At 39.8% G+C, this 14108-nt stretch overlaps 1 protein-coding gene across 1 annotated transcript in view; it reads right to left on the bottom strand.

Annotated features, from left to right (window-relative positions):
- lamc3 (laminin, gamma 3) overlaps window positions 1-14108 on the bottom strand; it is a 218938-nt gene that overhangs the window by 141385 nt on the left and 63445 nt on the right. The window contains exon 4 of the mRNA XM_036140365.1: window positions 9724-9890. Within this exon, the coding sequence (XP_035996258.1) occupies window positions 9724-9890 (167 nt within the window). The remainder of the gene's footprint in view (window positions 1-9723; window positions 9891-14108) is intronic.

Below are 14108 nucleotides of genomic sequence, written 5' to 3'. Positions count from 1 at the left end.
AGTTATTATTGGAAACTTAACAATTCTATCTTAACAAATGAATTAATAATTAATAAAGTAAATTCATTAATAAACCATTTCTGGAAAAAGGCCTTAATTGATAACAATTTCACTAGAAATTGGGAACTCCTTAAATTTGAGGTTTCACAATATTTCAGAGAATTTAGTGCTTCTCTATCTAAATCCAGGAAAGATGAAGAAACAAATGTAATATCCAGAATAACTGCAATTACTCAAATCTTACCTGAAAATTTATCTGAAAATGATTTAAAGGATTTAACCATTCAACAGAACAAATTAAATGAAATATACAGAAGGAAAGCAGAGGGGGCCTTTGTGAGATCGAGGGGAAAATGGCTGGAGAAAGGGGAACAAAACACTGCATATTTCTTTCAATTAGAAAAAACCCGTGGTCAATTCAACTCAATTCAAAAACTTAACATTAACAACTTTATCACTGATGATCCCAAAACAATAGGAAAGTATTGCTCCACTTTTTACAGTGAGTTGTATGAATCACAATACAATAAATCTGAATCTGAAACTTTCTTTACATATCTTACTGAAACTAAATCAATTAATGATGACCAAAGAGATATATGTGATAGTCCCCTTTCTCCTGCTGAAGTCCTGTCTGCCATCAAGCACCTAAAACTCAATAAATCTCCAGGAGTTGATGGCCTAACTTCAGAGTTTTACATCACCTTTGCAGATCAACTGGCCCCGTTCCTCCACCGGCTGTTTGCAGAAAGCATCCATAACCAAACCCTTCCTCCTACTCTGTGTCAAGGCCTTCTGACTTTAATTCCTAAACCTAAAAAAGACCCCCTTCTGATCGATAACTGGCGTCCGATCTGCCTTCTTAACAATGACTATAAAATACTAGCTCGAATTTTTGCGATGAGGATGAAAAGTGCTCTTAACCTTATAATTGATGAAACTCAAAATGGTTTCATGACACAAAGACATATAGCTAACAACATCAGGCTAGTGTTGGATCTGATTGACTATGCAGATTTGTGTCATGATGACAGCCTTATATTATTTTTAGATTTCCGTAAAGCTTTTGACACCATTGAACATAATTTTATTTTCAAAACATTAGAGAAATTTGGTTTTGGCCCTTACTTTTGTTCAGCAATCAAAACCTTGTATAAAAATGCTAATTGTTCAATCAAGCTTCATACTGGTACCTCTCCCAGATTCGATCTTAAGCGAGGAGTCAGGCAAGGTTGCCCGGTGTCCCCATACCTCTTTTTGATCTGCTCTCAATTACTTACAGATTTCATTAAACTCAACCACTTGAAAGGTATCACTATTGCTGAAAAAGAGATTATAATTAGTCAATTAGCTGACGATACCACTTTATTCTTAAAAGATGCTTCTCAGGTTTCTTTAGCAATTAATACAGTTGAGAAATTTTCTAGAGCGTCTGGACTCTACCTTAACATTGGTAAATGTGAACTTTTAGCCCTTAAAAATTGTAACACATCCTCCATCTATAATATTCCTGTAAAAGACTCTGTCACCTATCTCGGCATAAAGATCAACAAAGATCAAATCTCTAGAAATGCTCTGAATTTATAGAAAATGTACAAAAGAAACTCAATTCTTGGCTCCAAAGAGATTTATCAATTCAAGGAAGAATTTTATTAGCAAAAGCAGAAGGTATCTCCCGTTTAACTTATCCAGCTTTGTCTCTTTCTGTAAATAAACAAACATCTGACATCATTGATAAAATGCTTTACAGATTTGTATGGAAAAATAGAATTCATTATATCAGGAAATCAGTTTTAATGAACTCATTGGAACTTGGTGGCCTCAATTTTCTTGATTTTTCGACCTTAAACAATACATTCAAAATAAATTGGATTAAACAGTTTCTTAAAAATTCATCCTCAATCTGGAATTTTATACCAAACTATTTATTCTCAAAACTTGGTGGCCTTAAATTTATTCTTCTTTGCAACTACAACATTGAAAAACTCCCTATAAAGTTATCTAATTTCCACAAACAAATGCTTCTGTCCTGGTCTCTAATTTACAAACACAATTTTTCGCCCCATCGCTATCATATTTGGAACAATGGAGACATTCTGTACAAACATAAATCTTTGTTCTTGGAAAATTGGTTCGAACATGGAATCATTTTAGTTCAGCAGCTTTTCAGTCCTGATGGAGTCTTAATGTCATATTCCGAACTTCTAGAAAAGTTTGGTCTCCCCATACCTCCTAAAGAATATGCACTTGTTTTTGATGCCATCCCGTCCGGTGTCATAATGCTTTTTAAATCTTCTAGAACTTCTGTTCTGACTCCACCGGATCTGGACCCTGCTAACACTAATGTTGGTCAAATCTGTTTTTCTACTATAAAACAAAAGAACAACCGTGATATACGTGCCTTATTCCAGAAGGACATTGTCTCTGCTCCAAATGCTATTTCGTATTGGAATAACTTTGCCTCCAACCTGGACTGGGGAAAAATCTGGTGTCTTCCATCTAAATATTTGATTATTAATAAGATCAAAGAAGTATCTTTTAAGATTATCCATCGTTTTTATCCCTGTAAATTTTTCCTGCAACGATACAAAAAAGACATTGACACAAACTGTTCATTCTGCCAACTCCATGAAGAAGATCTCTGTCATTTATTCTGGTCATGTAATTTCTCATATATTTTCTGGCAAGATATTTGTACATTTATTTCCCAAACAATTCTTGATGGCTTTTCTCTTAACTATATAAATGTGTTGTTTGGATTCTTCTCTTATCCCACTAATAAAACTAAACATTTTTATATTATCAATCTAATTTTATTCGTTGCCAAATATCATATACATAAATCTAAATTTTCAAATCAGAAACCTCGCTTTGCAGCCTTTAGAGAGGAATTCAAACAATATATTAGATCTCTCGAATATTCAAAAAATAGAAAAGCCATTAAGACAATGGATTTGTGCTCTTACTTTAATATCTTTCTCAGTTAATTTTTCATTTATTTATTGGCTTTTCGATTTGTTTGTGCTTGATATGTAACACCCTGGCATTACTGTCTTGTCTGTTTTATTACTCATTTGTATTGTTAATTTTGCTTGTTTGTAAACCCCTTTATTATCAATAAAAAAAAAAAAAAAAAAAAAAAAAAAAAAAAAAAAAAAAAATAAAGACAGCAACGGTGGCTGCTCGGTAACTCCTTTACTGCCAAACACCGGACATGAACTTCTTTGTTGGTGACAGCTGCTAACCAACAGGTACATAGAACATGCAGCGCCCCTAGAGGCACACCAATACATTACATCTCCCCTTCTTCAGCTTATTTGTGGGGACTCCATAGCAGATTAAATAACTGAAGGTTTCTTACACAACTTTTAAAATAAAAAAATAAACAATATTCAAGACCCTTCTAACTTCTTAGTGTCAAGTCAAAACAAAAAAAAAAAGAAAAACACTGCAATTGACATTTCCTTTAACTATTCAGGAGTAACTTGAGTCTATTACCAAATATTGAAAGCTATCAACAAACAGTTGAGCCTACAGGTTCATTCCACTACTGAACTCATCTAACTCATAACAATCAGCAACTACAAATCCAGTCTCTCGGGAGGTTTAACCACTCTGCCAAGCTTAGTGGTGTAGAGCCGAGAGGGCTGTGGTTGACCCACATACAAAGGTTCCTTGGCAGGTGATGCTGAAGACTCAACTAGGGAAGGACTCAATTCCTTTTGTTCTGGTAGGACATCAGGGAATTCTTCCCAGGGCTCATCTGGCACAAGGTGACGTGACTGATTCGCTTTTTCAGTGCTTTTGCGAAGGTGCTGACAGTTCCGGCGGAACTCTTTGCCACCAGAATTGACAATGTAAGACCTGGGTGTGCTGCTGTGTTGCTGGATGACAACAGCTGGAGACCACTTGGAGTGGCCAGGGTAGGGCTGCATTCTGACTTCTTCTCCTGGTACCAGCGCAGAGCGAGCGTCCATTGTCCTGCCTTTGTCATAGTAGTACTTCTGGGACGCTTTGGACTTATTGAGTAGGTGTCTGACTTTCAAAGAATTGTAGGCCTTTGGGACAAGCAGTTGTTGAGCTGCAGGGAGTTTGTTTCTGGGTCTTCTGCCCATGAGCAGCTGCGCTGGGGACAACTCCACTGTCTCTAGTGGAGTTGTTCTATAGTCAAGCAATGCCAGATGTTTGTCTGAAGCTTTGTTCCACAGTCTTTTAACTGTTTGTACTGCTCGTTCGGCCTCTCCATTTGAGTGAGGTGTGTGAGGTGATGATGTGAGGTGTGATATGCCATAGTTCTCACAAAAGACTTTAAACTCCTCTGACACATACTGGGGGCCGTTGTCAGTTCGTAAGACAGTAGGAATCCCATGTCGACTGAACTGTGACTTCAGTATTTCGATGGTGGTGCAGCTTCGCTGATCCTTGAGCTCATCCACTTCAATGAATTTGGAAAAGTAATCCACTAAAATAATGAAGTGCTTGCCCTCAAACTCAAAGATATCAGAAGCTACTAGCTCAAATGGTAATTCTGGGGTTTCCGTTGGCTTTAGAGGCAACTTTGGTAGTTTGTTTTGAAACTCGGCACATTTGCTGCAATTCTTCACTACCTCCTCTATCTCTGCACTCATGCCCGGCCAGTAGAGCACTTCCCGTGCTCTCTGCTTGCTTTTCACAATTCCTAAATGCGACTGGTGTATGAGTTTTAACATGTGCTGCCTCATAGTGGGTGGTATTACTATACGCATCCCTTTGTACACTACTCCGTCACATATGGTCAGTTGACTTCTTGAGTCCCAATATGGCTGAACAGTCATTGGGGCCTCTCTCCTGTGCTCCGGCCAGCCTTGTTGAATGATGTGTTGTAGGGAGCTCAGTTCTTTTTTTGTGTATTCTTGTAGCTCAGCGTACTTTTCTTCACTTACAGCCACAAAGTTCAGCATGGAAACACATTCCAACTGTTCCAATTCTGGAGTATTGTGTGTCAGTTGTGCTCTGGACAATGTGTCAGGCAGTTCCATATCTTTTCCTTTCCTGTACCTCACAGTCACATCATACCACTGGATTCGCAGGCGCATCTTCTGTATGCGCATGGGGGTGGAAAGCAGAGATTTTTTAAAAATGTCCTTCAAGTGGTTTATGGTCATTATACACTGTGACTGACTTTCCAAAGATATAGTGATGAAATTTTGTGCATGCATGGACAATAGAAAGCATCTCCTTTTCTATTTGTGCATAGCGGGTTTCCGCATCGGTCAGAGACCTTGAGGAGAATGCAACTGGGTGACCGTCCTGCAAGAGCACAGCACCTAATCCACTGCTGCTTGCATCACAGAAGATCTCAACTGGTTCTGATGGGTCGTAGTACTTAAGGACAGGGGGGTGTGAGCACAGTTCTTTGAGCCTTGCAAAAGCTCTTTTCTGAGCCGGTTGCCACGCAAACTCCACATTGCCTTTCAGAAGCTGACGCAGTGGTGCATCTTCCTCACTGAGATTTGGTATGAATTTTGACAAATAAGTCACAAACCCCAGAAAGCGACGAACTCCTTCCTTGTCTGTAGGTTCTGGCATGTCTCTTACTGCTTGGATCTTGGCTGGATCAGGCTTCAGGCCATCAGCAGTCAGTAAATGGCCAATATAGGGGACTTGGCTCTGCCGAATGCGACACTTATCGAAATTAAGCTTTAAGTTGTAGCTTGTTGCTCTCTCGATGACTTTGTGCAAGATCTCATCGTGTATCTCAACAGTGGGGGCCGCAATCAAGATGTCATCCATAATGGCCACTGCTCCTGTAATGCCCTCTAGCATGTCATCCATGATCCTCTGATAGATTTCGGGGGCACATTTTATTCCAAACGGTAGCCTCAACCACCTAAACCTACCAATGGGCGTGTTGAAAGTTGTCAGGAATGATGATTCTTCATCTAACTCAATCTGTAGGTACCCCGACTTGGCATCGAGGACTGAGAATATTTGTGCTCCAGGCACAGATGACACGACTTCTTCAATGGTGCGCATGGGGTAATGTTCTCTTTTGATTACTTTATTTAGATCACTGGGGTCTATGCAAATTCTTAACTTTTCACCCCGAGAGACCGCCACCATTGAACTGACCCACTCAGTGGGCTGCTTGACCTTTTTGATATAGCCATTTTCTTCCATTTCATGCAATTTCTGGATAATCTGTCCCTTGAGTGCAGCGGGCTGTCTGCGCACGGGGTGGACAACACCTTTAGCATTGGGCTCTATTTTGATTGTGTACTTCCCTGGTAGAGTCCCTGTGGTGCGTACAAGCTCAGGAAAGTCACGTAGGCCTGCAGGAACAATGTCTTGTCGGCTAACGCCCTCCACAGTCGTGTTCGCTTCAGCTTCCGCCATATTTTGTAAGGAGTTCAGCCTTGCTATCAAACCTAAAGCTTCAGCCGTGGCTCCGCTGAGCACGCTTTCCTGTGCAATATCCACAATCTCAAACTCAGCCTCCGTGGCACGCTGTTTGTACTGCACTGATAAATCTACAGCAGCTACTGGCTTGAGCTTATGATTAGAGTAGGAGCGCAACAGCTTGTTAGAACGCTTCAATTCACCAGTGTGCACGAGCTTTTGGTAACTGTCAAGAGTCAATGTGTTGCACCTGGCACCTGTATCTATTTTGAACTGGACTCTTTGTGAAAGAATCATCAAATGCACCGACCATTTATCCACAGTTAATGCAGCTGTCGGAAGCACAACATCTGTTAGGCTAATGTTCAGTATTTCATCATCAGTCTCCTCCAGTGCCTCCACATTTAGTGTGTGAGCAGCACGTTTACGGCACACTGCCATCCAGTGGTTGGGTCTGTGGCAGTAAGAGCATGTAGAGCCCTTGGCTGGGCACTTGCCCTCGTTCCATTTGTGATCAGGATGCTTGCCGCAGCTACTACAGAAAGCTGGGGGCTTGGACTGAGTGAACTTGCGATCTGGGTAACGGGTTTTCCTACTTTGGCCAGAATGCTTAGGCTGAACACTTTGTGCTACAGTGGACACTTGAGAACATGTAACATCATCTCGAACTATTTTCAGCTGTTTCTGAGACATCTCATATTGTTGTGGAATCTCAATGGCCTTGGCTAGCGTTAATTCCTCTCCTTTGTCCAGTAGTCTTTCTTGCACTCGTTTTTCACACACTCCCGCGATAATTGCATCAATCAGCATGTCGTCAGGATCGGCATAGGCACAATCCATTAACAGTAGCCGCAAATCTTTAACGAAATGGTCAAAGCTTTCACTTACGCCTTGTTTCCTTTGCTTGAAGCGATGGCGAGCTATCCTCTTGTTCTTCCTCGGCCTGATATACTTCTCAAACTTTTCCAGTACTTTTCCTGGATCCTCTTTCTCTCCGTCAGTCCAGGAGAGCGTTTTGTAAATTTCTCTGCCTTGTCCGCCTATCCACGTACCCAGCCAGCCGGCTTGCTGCTTCGCTGTCAGGTCGGATAAAGGTCCATCAAAAACGAAATTAACGTGGCTCCGAAAGCGGTCAAATTCCTGATATAGATCAGCAGCTTCCCAGTCAATTGTTGGGTGCTCAAACTGCGGGGTAGCCATGCTACACTTCTGACACCATGTAAGATATTGGAGACAATAATAAAGACAGCAACGGTGGCTGCTCGGTAACTCCTTTACTGCCAAACACCGGACATGAACTTCTTTGTTGGTGACAGCTGCTAACCAACAGGTACATAGAACATGCAGCGCCCCTAGAGGCACACCAATACATTACAGGGAGGGGGAGCAGGCCAGCAGCCAGCAGAGTGCCGGTGTTGGCACAGAAGGGGAGACTGGTCTAGTGAATCTGCTGCAGTCAGTGCGCGCGGGAGAGAATAAAAAGGATCGATCCTGTTAAAAGAATATTGTTCAATATCAATACCCGCGTTGGTATCGATAGTATCGATCCTAGGATCGATCCGCCCACCTCTAGCTTGTGGTCACCGTTGGTGTCGGTAGAGCGGGATGAAAATTTGGTCTGATTACCAAACAATTACAAGAAGTGACAACGAAACAGAGAGCGAGCTGGAAGGAGCGTTATTAATTTCTGTTTGAAATGCCAGCACTGAAGTCTAAACTGGAGTAAACATTAACGCTAGGAGGGTTAGCTAGACAGCTAGCAGGGTTAGCTAGGACAGCTACGAGCACAAGCTGTTCTGCTCCTTGTTTTCATAGCTGCTGTAATTACAGAACCTGTTCTAGTCAGAATTGTTCCTTCAGTCAGTGTTCAGCCTGACACCAGCGCTCATGTTTATTAGCGTGTAGCTTATGCTGGACTTTTAAGTTAAGACACAGCGCTACAGGTTACCCTGTCACTGTTAGTTTCCAGTAACCCAAACCAGCATAAAACCTGCGCAACTTAAAATAAAAAACAAGCCCAAATCTCAAACTCTCTCATGTTAAAAGCACAGAACTATTAAACACATAACATGCCATTAGCACACAACTGCGCCGAAGCAAAGAAAAAAACTGCGCATATGGGCTCCAAACAAAATGTACAATCAGACAACCAAATAACACACAAGATCTCTTTAACAATCAGGATATATCAACCGGAAAAAAATAAGTTAGAAATAGCTTCCCAACATGAGCTGTAAATCTACCTTAATATAAACGTAATTTCTCTCAGTATAGCTCAATTAAACATTTCTCTTACACGCAGTCATGAAATATTTTTAAGTTGATAAGTAGAACTAAACCCCTCTTGGGCGTTTACACTGACGAAACACTTGATTAACCATTATTCTTTTCTTGTTTTATTATAACAATATTATTCATTATAACTATTATTCATTGATTATGTCAGATCGACAAATTCAACTTATTTAAAAAATAGATAATGACTATTTTGATATATTTTGTTAGTAATTCTTTCTAAAAGCCCAACAAATGTTATGAAAAGCTTCCGAAATTTTTTATCTGCCCATAAGCTATTTTTTTTCCAGCTCAATGTGTTCAAAAGCCTAATCGGTTGATGCCTAATTTGGCAACACTGACTACACTATTACTATTTGTTTGTTCGTTATAGTAGTCACAGAGCCACTGTTCAGCCTGAAGAATATATATATATATATATATATATATATATATATATATATATATATATATATATATATATATATATATATTTTTTTTTTCTTTTTAAAGTGTGCCCCCCTAAAAAAATGGAATGCCCCCCCTGTAATTTGTTTCTGCAGCCGGGTCTGTGCAGCCACCACCGTGTTTCACGGTCAGTGTGCCTCTTCTCTGATTAATGATGCTTTTCCTGCCCAGGCAACCAATTTAGGTGGGATAGTCATGTCCCGAAACGTTGTATAGAAAGAAAACCTTTGGAAAGCACTGATCATATTAAAAGGCTTTAACAATAGCCAATAAACAGGTGTTAATAGTGCTTGTTGTTGGCTAATAAAGAGCAAATTCACTCACAATGTCTAAATTTGCATTGTATATAGTCCAATCTATAGTTTATAACATGAGAACATTCTGTAATGTTCAATTTCTGTTGGGACTCGAGGCCTGCACTGATCATGAAATTGTAATATCTTTTTCCTCCCTTTCTGCGATGAAGGGCAAAGCACACTGATAGATTTTACACAACCCCTGACAGCCTGAGCTTGTCACTAGAATTTAACACTGCCCTGTGGATTTTCCAGATGGCTGCACCCAGCGGGTTCATGACAACACCCCCAGAATCAGGCTACTCACTCAAACACTCGTTGGCGGAATCCCCAGTGGCCCTGGCCCAAGGTCTGTCCTGGTAAAAGGGGTGACATCGCTGGCAGTCGGCTCCCACTGTGTGATGTTGGCAGGCACACACCAGGCCACCCTGATCCCCCTCCACGCACTCACTGGCATGGCCGTTGCATTTGCATCTGAAGGGAAATGTACAAACATGTTTAGGTCTGCAAGTCGTCTTCCTTGTGTTTTTGCTCTCTCCATACTTTTCTCCTCGCACACTGTAAACGAATGTGCGCGCGGCGGATGGAGCCAAAGGCGGAAGAAAAGTGAGAGGGTATTTTCCACCATAAGGAGTTGTCACTTCCTGTTATCTCTCACAGACATAAACGCGGACTGAAATGAGGTGGGGTTTGGTTCCCCCTTAGCTACTGCACTTTTCAGCTGTGTTAATGTGCCACTGCTAATATACTCATTCTATTGAAGGAACACAGAAAAAGCAACAGGAGTGCAGTGGATGCAACTGTCACTGTTTGCTCGCTATTTACTTTAAAGTGCAACGCAAACATTTAGCCACCTCCCCCTAGGAGCTTCAACAGCCACGGCTTAAAGGAAAATGTACCTGAAAGCGCTTCAAGCGTGAAATCTTTTTATTAAAAAAAATCAAGGTCTGGTCAACTCTGACAACAACAATTGTGATGGAGTTTATTTTTGGCTCTTATATCATAATGACAGTGTTGTGGCCTAATCTCAGCTTTGGGGCATGGGGTGAATGCTCAAACAGCTGAGGAGAGAAATCATGTAGGTTTGCATCTAAAAATACTATATGTCGATCTAGACATGAAGACAAGCTCTTTTGTGAAACAGTCTTGTGACTTAATATCACTCACACTGTGCCCCTGTTTTGCAGAATGTCTGTATATTGTGTGTGTTTGGCACAAGCAAACTGTGCCTTTGGTTAGGGTCCTCCAACAATCAGAGACCTTCCAAAAATGGCTTTAATATTAACATGGACCATAGATCTAAAATGTATTTATTTGTTTTTTTTTTCAGAATGAGAATAGTTTTACGTTTGAATAGCAGTATCAACATAAACACAAGTGTTTTATTCCCTTGATTTTTTTTTTTTTTGTCCAATGGGTTCATGAAGCAGATTGCCTTACATGCAGGATTGAAACACAGCCATAAGACATGGCAGATCCTCCTGGACCAAACCAAACACAATTTTTAACTGACTCAAAGATACAAAGCAATGATTAAGAGAATATATATTATTACATGTGGCATATATAAATATACTACATAACTTGTACTTGTGTGAAAATTCAACAAGTAACATTTGAGCATGAATACACATTGTTTGCAGTGCACTCGTGTGACTTTTACTCCTCACCATCATACAACCTCAAACTGACGTGCTCCTTTAATATGTAAAGAGAAGTAAATTAATATTTATGCCAAGCTTATCAGTTTGGAAAAAATAAGATTAAATTAAAAAAAATCCCAGTTTTTGTTATTTCATTGGTTCAGCTCCTTATACTAAGATCACTTACTTTGTGACTTTTGTTTGGGCACCAAAACCAGAACAACTTTGAACACATTCCTAATCATGAAAGTTTAAGGAACTGTCAGTCACATGGCCGCGGCAAAACATCCAGCGTTCAACTATTGAGGTACAAAATGCATTTGAAAAAGACGTTTAGGATCGTTATGCAGTTGTGGAAGGCATTGTCTTTTCCCCTTTACCAGCTTGTTTGCTGAACATGTAAGCTGTTTTCCCAAACACACAGGTTCTTTGTTCCATTTCTCACTCACGCAGCGAAATGTTCCCCTTTTCACAGGAGGTAACAAACGCCCAAAGAGAAATCAAAATGCAACCCCTGCCAGCAGTTTAGATGTGTTTCTTGAGTAACATTTCTCACCTTCTTTCCAACAAAACGCAGCTTTGCTAATTGGAGCAAAAATCGGTGCTTTGACTCATCGACCCACAGGACCTGTCTCCAACATGCTTCAAAGTTGTCGAGGCAGTAAACCTATGATGTCGAGTTTTCAGATGAGAATTCGGAAAGCTTTATCTCTTCTTTTTTTTTTTGGTGAAAGGTCTACTGAAGTTACGACAACTGTAGGTATGATTGCTGCACATTTTTACAACTCTAGATAGCAATCTACAGGTGTTGCACAAAGTGATGCTGATGGTTTATCCTGCTGGGAGTCCAACTGCTCTCCTGAACAAAGAATGTTGTGGAAGTTTTTACCATCAGTTGGAGCCACAAAACCTTTGCTTCCTTAAAGTGTATATATATATATATATATATATATATATATATAATATATATATATGTATATATATATATATATATATATATATATATATATATGTATATGTGTGTATATATGTATGTATATATATATATATATATAATACCTATGAAATCTATTTCATAGGTTTTATTTTAACTACTTAAAGATAGCAATTTTCTAATAGTTTTCTCTCCTTTTACAAAAAAGATAGGCTTATTTTTCTCAAAACATTTTCCCAACTTCAACTTACTCTGGATATATTGTTTTCTGGCAGTGTTGCCAGTTTGGCTAAAGAAAGGGTCCGACAGTTGTTGCTGAGTGGCAACCACTGTCAAATTTAGTCAGCTGTCTTGCAATCTCACGTCTGCTCGCCTGAGGCTCAAACCCAGTTGTTCTACCATCACTGAGAAGGCAACAACCCAGTGACTATAAACTGTATCGGATCCATGGCCGAGCCTCAGGCCATGCCTTAGAAAAGTGTTCAAAACCATTAAACTTGTCCACATTTCGTCATGCTACAACCACAAACTTGAATGGCTTTTATTTGGATTTTATGTAATAGACACAACACAAAGTAGCACATGACTGTGAAGAGGAAAGAAAGTGACAGAGAGTGTTTCAAAGTTCTTTGCGAATTAAAATATGAGAAGTGTGGTGTGCATTTTTATTCCGTCCTCCACCAGTTTTGCCCATCTAGCGAGTGAAAGGTTTGCCCATTTGTCTTTGAAAAATACCTTATACATAATTAGCACTGATGGAGAGTTGTTGTTTTTCCATTTTAAACAGGAAATTTCTAGTCCAGCCAAATTTCCAATTAAATTTATGTCTGGACATTCACTTGAATATTCTAACAAATTAATATGCTTAATACAACCACCATGTTTCGCAGTGGGCATGCGTGTTCAGTCTGATGTGCAGGGTTAATTTTTCTGCCACACAGTGTTTAGCAGGTAATCCAAAAATAGAAATGTTGGTTTTATTTAATTTCCCTTTGGGATAAATAAAGTATATTTGAGTTGAATTTGAATTCCAATGACCAGAACACCTTCCCCATGTCAGCTCTGTCCCATACATGTGGTAAGCTGCAACTGTAAACTGCAACTGGGACTTCTTCTCACTATTTCCAACAGGGAGAATCTTTTCACTTTTCTATTAAGATTATATGTGTGAACTGCATGATTAATTGCTTAAACCTTTTCAGCTTTTGTTCCCCTCCTAAGCAGTGGATCCCTGAAGCTCCTCTACAGTTCCCAATTACCAGACACGTCGTGTTGCTCTGTCACACGAAATGACAGGAAAATTCACTGAAGTTTGGACTGTCACGTTTTAGGGTTTTAGTGGATCCAAATGCAGGTAACAGTAAGGCAATTTAAAGCTAAACGTTGCCAAGTTTGAAGGAACTAAAACGTCAAGAACTGACAGACAACTGCAAACATGGAGAAAAAAAAACTAAGAGGAGCAGGATTCACGAAGGCCCAGAAGAGGGTTCAGGGAGAAATAAAAGAAATGAAGGGTAAAAATGCATTGGGGGTTGGCTTTGAGTGGATGTTGGTTGACTAGCATGAACCAGAACCAGATGATTCTAATGAATTGGATGAAAGGCACCTAAGGGAGTAGCAGGGCTAAGGGACTGAAGTGAACTTCATAAACAACACAGAGAACTAAAAGTAATGAAATAGGAAATAATAAGGGGATCTACGGAGCCCATAAATGAAAGGGAAAGTAAATAAAGATTCAGGTGCGCAGAAGACATTTTGTTATTTAGTTATTTTCTGTCCGATGTCACTGAGCGTGCCCTTTAGGGATTATCAATAAACAGTGATCAGAACTCAACTAAAACACAAATATAAAAAAAAAAACAATAAACAGAGAAATTTAGCAAAAACTAAAAGATGACTCAAACAAAAAAACAAGAACACAGAACACAAGGCAGGACACAGTCAACGTCTGACGGCCACCTCACAGAAAGGTTAAAAATGTTGATAATGATTACATCATTTTAACAGTACAGGTGAGGTGACTTTGGGTGTAGTGCTACTCTATCCATGCATTTATCATGAAACATACCAGAACAGAGGTGTGTGGTTGTTTCCCACAATTTCTGCTTATTTATA

The sequence above is a fragment of the Fundulus heteroclitus genome, chromosome 8 (genome assembly GCF_011125445.2).
Source record: "Fundulus heteroclitus isolate FHET01 chromosome 8, MU-UCD_Fhet_4.1, whole genome shotgun sequence".
Lineage (NCBI taxonomy): Eukaryota > Metazoa > Chordata > Actinopteri > Cyprinodontiformes > Fundulidae > Fundulus > Fundulus heteroclitus.
The sequence above is the reverse complement of the archived record's forward strand: the minus strand, read 5'-3'. Positions and strand labels throughout refer to the sequence as shown.